This window comes from Pristiophorus japonicus, chromosome 18 (genome assembly GCF_044704955.1).
Source record: "Pristiophorus japonicus isolate sPriJap1 chromosome 18, sPriJap1.hap1, whole genome shotgun sequence".
NCBI classification, from domain to species: Eukaryota; Metazoa; Chordata; class Chondrichthyes; family Pristiophoridae; genus Pristiophorus; species Pristiophorus japonicus.
Window position 1 is genome coordinate 13,738,943 of NC_091994.1, and position 12,654 is coordinate 13,751,596.

The 12,654-nt window shown below is 46.8% G+C and overlaps 1 protein-coding gene across 2 annotated transcripts in view; it reads right to left on the minus strand.

The window, feature by feature from the left end:
- Positions 1 to 1,807: 1,807 nt before the first annotated feature.
- The window catches only part of LOC139228561 (ADAMTS-like protein 5), a 145,705-nt gene continuing 134,858 nt past the window's right edge, over positions 1,808 to 12,654 (minus strand). The window contains exons 12-14 of one of the 2 annotated variants that reach the window (XM_070859677.1): positions 7,701 to 7,775; positions 5,303 to 5,374; positions 1,808 to 3,230 (exon numbers count right to left, since the gene is read on the minus strand). In XM_070859677.1, the coding sequence (XP_070715778.1) occupies positions 2,923 to 3,230; positions 5,303 to 5,374; positions 7,701 to 7,775 (455 nt within the window). In that variant the 3' untranslated portion in view covers positions 1,808 to 2,922. The remainder of the gene's footprint in view (positions 3,231 to 5,302; positions 5,375 to 7,700; positions 7,776 to 12,654) is intronic. The other variant, XM_070859678.1, reaches the window with a different exon arrangement.

The window sequence follows — 12,654 nt, forward strand, 5'->3', positions numbered from 1 at the left end:
AACAACTTTCTCAAGGTTAGATTTTGTGCCTGAGCGAAACAGTTTTTTGTGTGTGCGGCCCATTCAAAATACCACGCAGGCGCAGTTTTTCCAATTTGAAAGCCGGTGAGCTGGCTGCGCGGAGTTGCAGAGCGCGGCGCAGCTTAAGGTGATGAGTATCCGTGTGTGGTATGCACCCAACACCAAAAGCAAATATTGTCCACCCGACTACAACATATTTGGTTTGTTTCTTACATTCCAACAGTAAGTTAACTTCAAAAAGTGCTTTTGGGTGTCCTGAGGTCGTGCAACACTACATAAATGCAAGATCTATCTTTCTTTCCATGAAGAGTGTATGCTATCTCAAATTGATTACACGCTATTACTCTTGTTCAGCATTCAGGTCTGGTTATGCCAGAGGAAGCACGTTACATACAGTGAACAACCATTCCTCCCTTCTTCATGTTTCTCCTTTGGGAATTATGGGATTGAGTGATGGATGCAATATGCGAGCTGCTGGGGCTGCCATTGTACCATGCGCTACCTGGGGAATGGGCTCAGGGAACAGAATTCCTCTGTATGTTACTTGTAGCACCTTCCCAGTTCACCACCAGAGGAAATCTTCCTCCTCGATTTGTAGGCAGGTGGGAATGCATTCTGCTCGGGCAAGCTCGATTCAAAATGGCAGCCAGCCCTGGCTGGTATATTTGAGTGCTCCTCCCTTTACTAGCAACTAATCAGTTCTGACACACAAAGTAAAGGGGTCTCTTTATCTGCTCCGACAATTCCAACCATCCTGGTCTTCCTTGAGCCAGACTTCCCAGTTGATCTAGCAATGATCACCTGGTTTTTCAAACCTTTCCATGTTCTATCTCACGATCTGTTCTTTGCTGTTTCTCTGAGTTAGTGAACCATCAGTGTCAATCTTTGCTTTCGGTCCGACTGCATTTTCCTACTGCTTCTTGTGCTCTCCTCCTCTTCGGCCGTAATATGTTTAATTCTGCGACCCTATGCTGCATCTCCTTGTATCCAATGTGCAGTGTTCTTCATTTCCATCGTCCCTCTTGCACTAATCACATATTATCTGTTTCTGCTACTAATGTGGGTAACAACTGATCCTGCTCATCTGATTTAGCATAAACTGTCACGGAAAAGTTAAAGGGCTGAATTTTCGGCTTTGATGACTCCAGGGCAGTAATGGCGGCGGGGCAGTAAAGTTTGTGCCCGGAAACACTTTGCGCCTCAGTCAGCAAAATTGGGCAGCTGGCCCCTGAGTGTGGGGCGCAGCACTAAGGGAGGCATTGTACACCTCTTCTGGGGCGTTAGCACGGGAAAATTCCGAGCTTCGGAGCCGGGCCGGGAGCACTCTGAGAGATGCCGGGGGAGAAAAAAAAACCTGAAACAAAACCCATAAAAACATTTCCAAAAACATTGCCCACGCCACAACATAAATTGCAAAAAAAAATTCAAAGAAAAAATAATCACACTTACCTCAGGACAGCATTACTTACCCCTCTGCAGTCAGTATAGGTTGGACCGCCCGATTTCCCAGGCGTTGATTGCGAGGCGCACTGCGGGGTGTACGGGTCGGATGGGAGTCGCAACCAAGGGCATTGCACACTGGCGCAGCTCCTCTGGGCGGTGCTGCTTTGCGCCACCGCAAAACCGGTCCCCGAAAACCCCCGTGGGGCGCTGGAGACATACCGCCTGCCCAGAAGACCTCACCGCCGCTCCGGGGCGAAAAATGGAGTGCAAAGGACCAGAAAATCAGCCCCAAAATATCTTACAAACAAACTTGAAGAATTGCTTCATAAGTAGCTCCGACAACCACCATAAATTGTTCCTTTAATGGTTATTTTAAATTACAACTTTTGAATCCTCTCTGTTAATGCATTGTTAAGTTTTCAATAGAAACATTTGCTGATGCAGATCTTTGATCTGGTTGTGAAGGATGTGCTATGTAGCACAATAGGATCCTTCTGTAACTTTAGAATCTTTGCTTTTAGTTGATATTCAATATGTCTTCAATGGTTGAGTGTGTGTGAAAGTCAGAGGTGAAATGGTTAAAGATAATTAATTTTTGTCAATTTTAATGACTTGAGTGTGTACAATAAAATATTTAAAAATGTCTTTGATGCTTAGATACATCATGTACCATGCAAAGTGATTAGCTTCAGTATACTAGTGAGGTACTTAATATATGTACTTAAATAACTGAAATAAATGAATTGGCCCAGAGGTGCATCAGTACAACACATCGCCCAAAATTCGGAACATGCCAGGTACAATACAGACTGCCAGTCCTTAAAGAATATGGGATTCATGCAATGTAATACTGCCCAAAACTGGGAGCATCCTTCGGGAAATGGATGCCCCAAACACCTGGGGAGAAACTGTTACAAAACAATTAAGTGCATTACTTTTCGAGGTGTGGCAGAGATATCGCCATTGTGCTCCAGTCACAAGGTGTAATATTGGGTTGGCTGGCTCCTTGAATATATAGCTTCTGGCACTATCAACAATCTTGAGCATAATGGTACCATCCACACCAAATAGTTCATCATAGAGAACATTCCTTAAAACAAAACCCAAACACTGCTGGTCAAGACCAACCACATAAAGTTCCCCATAGCTCTTTCCAATATGAAGAATTATTTTCCTTCGCTTCAACTGAGCGCGGATGGAACAGTCATATTAGCTCATTTCCAATAATTCAGTGCGACACATTTTTGCCTTGACCCACAGAGTCGTCATCAGATAACATCTTCCAGTGACTGTTCTTGGTGGCTTAGAAAGAAGTACTCAATATAGGCGTTGAGTAGCTGGTTAATAGGAAGTTTGCAGGTAACCGATGGAATGATTATAGTTTTCCTACGCAATGTCAAGAGCGTCCTCAAATACTATCCAAGGCTGTGAAATGCTTGTGTCATGGTAGACTTCCCTTTATGAGTACCGGCGGCAATACTTGTCCATGTCTCGCAGCATCAAGTCTTCCTTTGGCTGCCAGAGCCGCACAAAGCTGTTGTGCTCCAGGAGGATTCGGTTCAGCGTTTGCTCAAAGTTCACGTGCTGCCTTGCCATCATGATGTACTCTCGCTTCTCCAGAATGTAGGGACAGTCACACGTGTTTGGCACCCAGATGTATTCTCTGTGGACTATGGGGTATTGGTTCTTATACGTTTGCTTGACTTGTACGTCGTAGCGAGTCTCCGATCCCACAATTTTCTTTCCGAGGATTCTTCCGCGGAAAACTGGTGAGAAAGGCGAGATGGAAACATTTATGGAACAAAGTGGGAGTAGATTTTTTTTTCCTGGCAATTTGTTTTCTCCCACATTCCCTTCCTCAAGTCTCCCAGGACCGCACCTTCCTTTGCCAGGAGAACAGTTTGTTACCAGACCTGTGCTTAACTCAGTTGGTAGCATTCTCGCCTGTGAAGCTGTGGGTTCAAGCCCGGCACTCCAGTGCAGTGTCGGAGGTGCCACCTTTTGGATGAATCATAGAATCATGGAAATCTACAGCACGGAAGGAGGGCATTTCGGCCCATCGTGTCCGCGCCGGCCGACCAAGAGCTATCCAGCCTAATTCCACTTTCCTGCTCTTGGTCCGTAGCCTTGCAGATTACGGCACTTCAAGTGCACATCCAATTACTTTTTAAATATGGTGAGGGTTTCTGCCTCTACCACCCTTTCAGGCAGTGAGTTCCAGACCCCCACCATTAAACTGAGTTTAAGGGACATTAAAGATCCTAAGGTATTGTTCTGGAGAACTCCCCGCTCTTTTGATGTCTCGGACAACATTCCTCCCTAAACTAACACCACCAAAACAGATTATCTAATCATGCATTTATTTATGTTTGTCAGACTTTGCCATGCTTGAATTGGTTGCAGTGTTTGCCGACCTAAAAACATGACTATACTTCAAAAAATAATTCATTGGTCGTGAAGCATTTTGGGATCCTTGAGGATGTGATTTGGTGCTACGTAAATGTAAGTTCTTTCTTATGTAAAGCTGTTCCATTCTGAGAAATAGGGGGAACATTAAGGGGAGCAGTGACTGATCAGCTAGTTTTCCCCCCCTCCCTGTCGGAATGGCCTGGCCATTGCCTAATGTCGTTAGCATGGGTTCGTTTGGGTGGATAGAATTAATTCTGTACATTCCAAAAGATCCTGTACGCTCTATAGTCGCTCCAAATGCCTGTTTGGTGCCTTATCTAGTAATGAAGGTGCTCAAACTTTCTTTGTTTCTGGGTCAACTCCATGAGCCCCATTGTGTGGTCTCGTTATCTCCTCTCCTCTCTGCGAGTGGCAGGACGTCAGGGCTGGAAGCAGAGCTGAATGGCGGTGGTTACACATACAGTTCGTTACTTAGTCTAGAACCAGGGCTCAAAGTCTAAGGATAAGGGGTCGGCCATTTAGGGCTGAGATGAGGAGAAATTTCTTCACTCAGAGGATTGTGAATCTTTGGAATTCTAGCTCTTCAGAGAGCTGTGAGATCGATAGATTCTAGGGTTCTAAGGGAATCAAGGGATATGGGGATAGGGCGGGAAGGAAGGAGGAATTGCGATAGATCAGCCATGATCTTATTGAATGGCGGAGCAGGCTCAAAGGGCCGTGTGTCCTACTCATGCTCGTAATTCTTATGTTCATACGTTCTTACTTATTTCCACTGTATAAAGGTAAATGTCTTTACAATGGAAGAGATACGCAATAAAAGGAAGGTGAGTTTGAGCTGAGTACGTAACCATGGAGGGCCACACATGCCAAGCTGGCTCAATGCTAACCCAATATCCAACACACACACTCACAGGTTGCACTGAATAGTGACCGAGTGACAACTTGAACTAGCTCAAGGGCACTGAGGCTAATTGCAGGAACCCTCGCCGAGATTTGTGCGAGCCAGGGTGGGCCCTAGGACCTTCTTTGTCAGTGTGGCTTTCGTTACGGTCTGGGCAATGTTTGTAGGATGCTTTTATTATTATCCTTTTCTTTTAGTTCCTGTGAAGCGGAAAGGTAAATTCAGTGATCCCGCATTCCGGCGAGGGGCATGGCAAGGGAGCACGGGGCACAGATCCGGCTAAAACACGATGGTGCCAATCCTGCAACCATTGCACCCACTGAGCACGGCTTCATGCTGAGATCAGTGAATTCACTCGACACAGCTGACCTTTTCTACACAAAACAAACATTAGACAATTTGCAGCATGCTGATGTAGTTGCAAATTAGAACCAGTCCCCATAATGGGTCCAAAAATAAATTTATGAATCATGTAATAAGTTCCTTTTAATTTTACAGTAATAGCTTTAAGTTTTATTGCTGTCTTACCAAAGTCTTTCTGGCAGTACTGTTGGATCCTTTGAGATTTTCCTTTAGACTTCTTACACTTTCTACAGTAACCTAGATCAGAGAGAGACAGCAATTACTTACATGTATCAGACCAGTTCCTCCTAGTGCTGATCCACGGGCCAGTTAATGCATACCATCTATTAGATGGAGCTTTTGCCCCGGCATCAAGTAATTAAACCTCTCCCCGCTGAAAGGAGGAGGGAAGCTTTATTAGACTGTCAGAGAAGGGACGCTGTTTGCACATGTTCAGTTTTCCTCGAGTCCACATTGGTAGAAAGAGGAGTTCAGCCTCTGAATGTGCACAGATGCCGGCATTGTCCGCGGGAAGATTTGTATCCAGTGACAAAAATCAAGAATCGCCCTTCCCTGCACGGGATCAGCTCTGCCGAATGCTGTCAGAGGGACGGGTTGGTTGGGAAAGGGGGTTTCTTGAGGTGAAGAACCACAGGATGTGTTTCTCCATTCCCCCTCCTGTGCGTTGGTAATCTCTCCAACTTGTTTGTGACCCAACAGATTTGGGGAATGCCCCCTTTCCCCCTCCTCCTCCCTCTTCCCTTTTTTTTCCCTCTTTCCTTTTCCCCTGGTGTTTCCATGTAGGTATTGTGGAGGTCACTAATGAAGAAGAGCAGGGGAGTTATCCCCGGTGTCCTGGGCCAATATTTATCCCTCGATCAACACAACAAAAACACATTACCTGGCCGTTATCTCATTGCTGCTTGCTGTGCGCAAATTGGCTGCCGCGTTTCCTACATTACAATATTGACGACACTTCAAAAGTACTTCATTGGCTGTAAAGCGCAGTGAGACGTCCTGAGGTTGTGAAATGCGCTATATAAATTCAAGTATTTTTATTGTTTGCCAAGGCAGCAAATCATCCCAGGAGAGCATTGGGCCGGGAGTGAGAGCGAGAGGGCCAATGAGGGAATTAAGGGTTACGGGGAGAGGGCGGGTAAGTGGAGCTGAGTCCACGGCCAGATCAGCCATGATCTTATTGAATGGCAGAGCAGGCTCGAGGGGCTAGATGGCCTACTCCTGTTCTTAATTCTTATGTTCTTATGAGAGAGACACACAGCAAGGAGACGACAGGAGGTTTAATATACATTATTTCTTTCTAGGTGTGAATAGTTCAGCAGCTGCCAGGAAGCTCACTCACTCACTCACCAATCTCCCAATGCTGTCAAAGAGGACAGACTAAGGAATGTGCTTTGACTGTTGGAAGTAGTTCTGTGAAGACAGGATACTGCTGGTGAGATTTTATCAGGTTAGACTGTACCACTAACATAAGTAGTGTAAGGATTTCTTTGGAACATAGTGTTTTGGTTCCAAAACCACTGCCTGGAAAACCAGTACTGTTGCTACCTGGGTTATTTTTTTTATTAAATACAAAACGTGGACTTTGTGCTCAATGGCATTTGAGCAATGGTCTTTTCATCCTTAACCTAAAAGCAACTCAGGACCATACTTTGGGGGCAGGAGAGAAAACAAAATGGTTGCTTCAGTACTGGGCGGGTAAGTGCGCAGCCGCCATTTGTAGTACAACAACAACTTGCATTTATATAGAAAATAGGTGCAGGAGTAGGCCGTTCGGCCCTTAGAGCCTGCACCTCCATTCAATAAGATCATGGCTGATCATTCACCCCAGTACCTCTTTCCTGCTTTCTCTCCATACCCCTTGATCCCTTTAGCCGTAAGGGCCATATCTAACTCCCTCTTGAATATATTTAACGAACTAGCATTAATAACACTCTGCGGTAGAGAATTCCACAGGTTAACAACTCTGAGTGAAGAATTTTCTCCTCATCTCGTTCCTAAATGGCTTACCCCTTATCCTTAGACTGTGACCCCTGGTTCTGGACTTCCCCAACATCGGGAACATTCTTCCTTCATCTAACCTGTCCAGTCCCTTCAGAATTTTATGTTTCTATGAGATCCCCTCTCATCCTTCTAAACTCTGTGAATACAGACCCCCTTGATACAGTCTCTCCTCATATGTCAGTCCTGCCATCCCTGGAATCAGTCTGAACCTTCGCTGCACTCCCTTAATAGCAAGAACGTCCTTCCTCAGATTAGGAGATCAAAACTGAACACAATATTCCAGGTGAGGCCTCACCAAGGCCCTGTACAACTGCAGTAAGACCTCCCTGCTCCTATACTCAAATCCCCTAGCTATGAAGGGAACATAGCATTTGCCTTCTTCACCGCCTGCTGTACCTGCATGCCAACTTTCAATGACTGATGAACCATGACACCCAGGTCTCCTTTCTCCTCCCCTTTTCCTAATTCAGATAATATTCTGCCTTCATGTGTTTTCCACCAAGGTGGATAACCTCACATTTATCCACATTATACTGCATCTGCCATGCATTTGCCCACTCACCTAACCTGTCCAAGTCACCCTGCAGCCGCTTAGCATCTTCCTCACAGCTCACACCGTCACTCAGCTTAGTGTCATCTGCAAACTTGGAGATATTACAATCAATTCCTTCATTTAAATCATTGATGTATATTGTAAATAGCTGGAGTCCCAGCACTGAGCCCTGCGGAACCCCACTAGTCACTGCCCGCCATTCTGAAAAGGATCCGTTTATCCCGACTCTCTGCTTCCTGTCTGCCAACCAGTTCTCTATCCACGTCAATACATTACCCCCAATACCATGTGCTTTAATGTTGCACACCAATCTCTTGTGCGGGACCTTGTCAAAAGCCTTTTGAAAGTCCAAATACACCACATCCACTGGTTCTCCCTTGTCCACTCTACTGGTTACATCCTCAAAAAATTCCAGAAGATTTGTTAAGCATGATTTCCCTTTCATAAATCCATGCTGACTTGGACCGATCCTGTCACTGCTTTCCAAATACGCTGCTATTTCATCTTTAATAATTGATTCTGTTGTGTATTGTCCAGATACATTAAATGTATAATATAAGTACAATGGTGCACCACAGAGGGCGCTGTGGTGGGAGACCTGAATGTACCTGCAAGAGGCAGTATAAAAGGCTGCCCACTACACCTGAGAGGCACTCTGGAGCTGAACAATAAAGGACCAAGGTCACTGCAGTTATTACAACACCAGACCGCGTGGAGTCAGTGATTTGTGTGCTACATACACCACAGATTCCAACATTTTCCTCACTACTAATTACCTGTATTCTTTCTCCCTTTTTTAAGCGCCTTTAACGTAGTGAAACATCCCAAGGGGCTTCACAGGAGTATTATGAGATTAAAAAAATTGACACTGAGCCGCATAAGTAGAAATTAGCGCAGGCGATGAACAGCTTGCTCAAAGCGGTCGGTTTTAAGAAGTGTTTTGAAGAAGGAAAGAGAGGTAGAGAGGTGGAGAGGTTTAGGCAGGGAGTTCCAGAGCTTAGGGCCGAGGCAACAAAAGGCACGGCCGCCGATGGTTGAGGGATTAGAATCAGGGATGCTCAAGAGGGCAGAATTAGAGGTGCGCAGACATCTGAGGCGGTCGTGGTGGTGGGGCTGCAGGTGATTACAGAGATAGGGAGGGGGCGAGGCCATGGAGGGATTTGAAAATAAGGATGAGAATTTTGTAATCGAAGCATTGCTTAACCGGGAGCCAATCTAGGTCAGCATGCACAGGGCGGGGTGATGGGTGAACGGGACATCGTGCGAGCTAGGACACGGGCAGCAGAGTGTTGGATCACCTCCAGTTTACTCTAGGTAGAATGTGGGAGGTCAGCCAGGAGTGCGTTGGAATAGTCAGGTCTAGAGGTAACAAAGGCATGGATGAGGGCTTCAGCTGCGGATGAGCTGAGGCAAGGGCGGAGACGGGCGATGTTACGGAGGTGGAAATAGGCGGTCTTAGTTATGCAGTAAATAAAGAGCTTGTTTCTGATTTGGCTACAATTAGCCAACAAGAGGCTCTGTGCGTGGCTATTCCTCTCAACATTCAAACAACTCTGTAAACAAAAATAGTTGTAGCATTTAAGGCACCTCAAGTCTATTTAATGAATATCGGAATACTTATTTGGATCATTGAAAATCCACTTTGTAGAGCTGACTCAAATATTTTAGTGGATTGAAGTTGCACTATCCCATATTAGGAACAAACGTGTTAATGTGTTCATAGGAACACGGGCAGGCCATTGGGCCCTTCAAGCTTGCACTGTCATTGGTCAGGGCAGCTCTTGACCTTTTCAATCCCAATTCATATCCTTTCTATGTTAGTGCACCTCCTTGATTCTGCGGTTCCAGGGGGGAGCTGTATCCGCAGGGAGCATGGGTCAAGGACAGGCCTAAAGCAGAGTGGGCCCCGATTCTCATTAAAACTCTGACTTCCCAAATAGCAATCAATCTCCCTGTTAAATATCTCTACTGATTATGCATCTGTGGCTATCTGGAGCGGTGCACCTCACATTCTGACATTCACGTCGCGAGAAGAAATACTTTCTGGATTGACTTCTGCCGGGCTTAATTCAAATTGTTAAATTATGCCCCCCCCCCCCCCCCACCCCACCACCATTTTAGATTCATTATTGGATGGAAGAGACTTCCCCCGAGTTTGTGTGAAAATCCTCTCTCAGTTCCACGTTTAAAAGGAATTTGTTAATGCTTTTGTATCGCACAATGTGATTTCAACCCAAGTGGCTTTTGAACCCATTACTTGAACAAATATATTCTCCCAAATTTAGAAAGAGGATGATGCACCATTTATGAAGAGGTGTGAATAAACCATCAGGAATAAAGCCTGAATTTTTCACTGCTAGTGTTTTTTTTTGGCCAGGGGTTGCTGATCATTAAAGCTTGACTCTAAGTGGATTCATTTGGACTGTGGGTGAAGTAATGGAAGGGAAGGGTTGTGGTCCACACATCATTATTGCATTCAATAGGAGGCGAAGACAGGATCAATGCACATTGAAGATTGTTTGTGATACCACAGACTGCTCCAATGCAGATTAGTTGGGATTTCCTTTCTAGCTTGGCTTTATGAAGGTCAGCACACATCAACCGACCTTGGGGGACTGGGAGAGCAGAGTATGTCATAGATTTTAACACCAGCATTTCATCCTTTGATGATGGGAGGTGTGGGATTTGTAATAGAGCTCTGCCTAGTGGACTATTGTGGTAATGCAACTACTGATGTGTAACAATAAAGGGGTCATGTCACATGATGACAGTTGCAGCCGTCTTGGGTGTGTTTGTTAGTGATGTCATAAGAATATATCACCGGGTTAACAGGAAAACCCACAGTTCTCAGGTGACATTCAGCCTCCTCCATAGACTCTGCTGCAGAACAAATTCTTGTGCGTATGAGGGTCGGACTCAAATATTAGCCAGCACTGGAACTCAAACCAACACAGGAGTTTCACCCTTGTTTGCTTAATGGCAAAAGGCACCACTTGGTGTGGCTCAGTCATACGGGTCAGGAAGGTCCCATGGCCTGTGCTGATTTAGCTGATCGCAGCCACGGCAACAGTATGCAGTCTATCATTGGTTGCATTGCCCTGGGCTAGAAAGGGGGGAAATCAGCCAATAACTCATGCTGGGAATTACATGTTTTCAGACTTTGGGGGTGAGGATAAGTATCAACTTCATTGTGATGCCCACTGAGATCAACAGCCCATCAACACTCGGGTCGACTTTTGGCCCGCTAGCGGGAAGGTAGAAGTTGGGAAATCCAGTAGAATTCCATTCTGCCAGATTCCCACCAGTTAAAGAAAGACTTGCATTTATATAGCACCATTCACAACCACCGGACATCTCAATGCGCTTTACAGCCAATTAAGTACTTTTGGAGTATAGTCACTGCTGTAATGTGGGAAACGCAGCAGCCAACTTGCATATGGCAAGCTCCCACAAACAGCAATGTGATAATGACCAGATAATCTGAATTTTTTTGTCATGGTGATTAAGGGATAAATATTGGCCAGGATACCGGGGATAACTCCCCTGCTCCTCTTCGAAATAGTGCCATGGGATCTTTTACATCCACTTGAGAGAGCAGACGGGGCCTTGGTTTAACGTCTCATCTGACAGACGGCACCTCCGACAGTGTAGCACTCCCTCAGCACTGCATGGAGTGTCAGCCTAGATTTATGTGGTTAAGTCCCTGGAGTGGGACTTGAACCCACAACCTTCTGACTCAGAGGCGAGTGTGCTACCCACTGAGTCACAGCTGACACTGACAAGGGAATCTTCTGGTCTGAAGCTCCCACTAAAAGCAGAGAGGAGCTTAATTAAAGTAAGCAAACGGGAACAAGGAAGGGTGCTGAGGTATTTTCTGGTCCATGGGCGGGTGAATGCTGAGTTGTCATATGCAGTGAAACCTGATGGGAAGAAGGCCTCAGGTGGACCGGTAGGCGAGAAGGCTTTGAAAGGCAAAACCTTACTCCGAAACAGCAACAGAAATAATCCCGTTCATTCAACAAAGTTTTGCAAGCAGTGAAATATTTCAGATATAACCACCATTTCTAATCTACTGCATCTCAAGAGCAATGGTATTAGAAAACCTTCTTCCTCTGTGCACTAATTGCATTGCCATAGCAACATGTGGGACAGCAAGTGAGGGTCAAGGTCACCTTTGACGGCGGCGCCAAAAGGAACGGTACGGGTCTGCTTTTACCCGTCCATTGACTGCAATGGAAATTGGGTGGAGTGTATAATGGGTGGACAATCTACTACAGGTACAGGTCGAAAATCCGGACCGATCGGTAGCAGGGTCGTCCGCAATCCGTAAAATGTTGCGGAATCTGGACCCGCCGACCCTGGGCCTCGTCTCGCCGCCGCTACCCTTACCTCGGGGCCTCGCTGCCGGCCCGCCTGAACAGCTCCTCCATGGCAGGGCCCGCCTGAACAGCTCCTCCATGGCAGGGCCCGCCTGAACAGCTCCTCCATGGCAGGGCCCGCCTGAACAGCTCCTCCATGGCAGGGCCCGCCTGAACAGCTCCTCCATGGCAGGGCCCGCCTGAACAGCTCCTCCATGGCAGGGCCCGCCTGAACATCTCCTCCATGGCAGGGCCCGCCTGAACAGCTCCTCCATGGCAGGGCCCGCCTGAACAGCTCCTCCATGGCAGGGCCCGCCTGAACAGCTCCTCCATGGCAGGGCCCGTCTGAACAGCTCCTCCATGGCAGGGCCCGCCTGAACAGCTCCTCCATGGCAGGGCCCGCCTGAACATCTCCTCCATGGCAGGGCCCGCCTGAACAGCTCCTCCATGGCAGGGCCCGCCTGAACAGCTCCTCCATGGCAGGGCCCGCCTGAACAGCTCCTCCATGGCAGGGCCCGTCTGAACAGCTCCTCCATGGCAGGGCCCGCCTGAACAGCTCCTCCATGGCAGGGCCCGTCTGAACAGCTCCTCCATGGCAGGGCCCG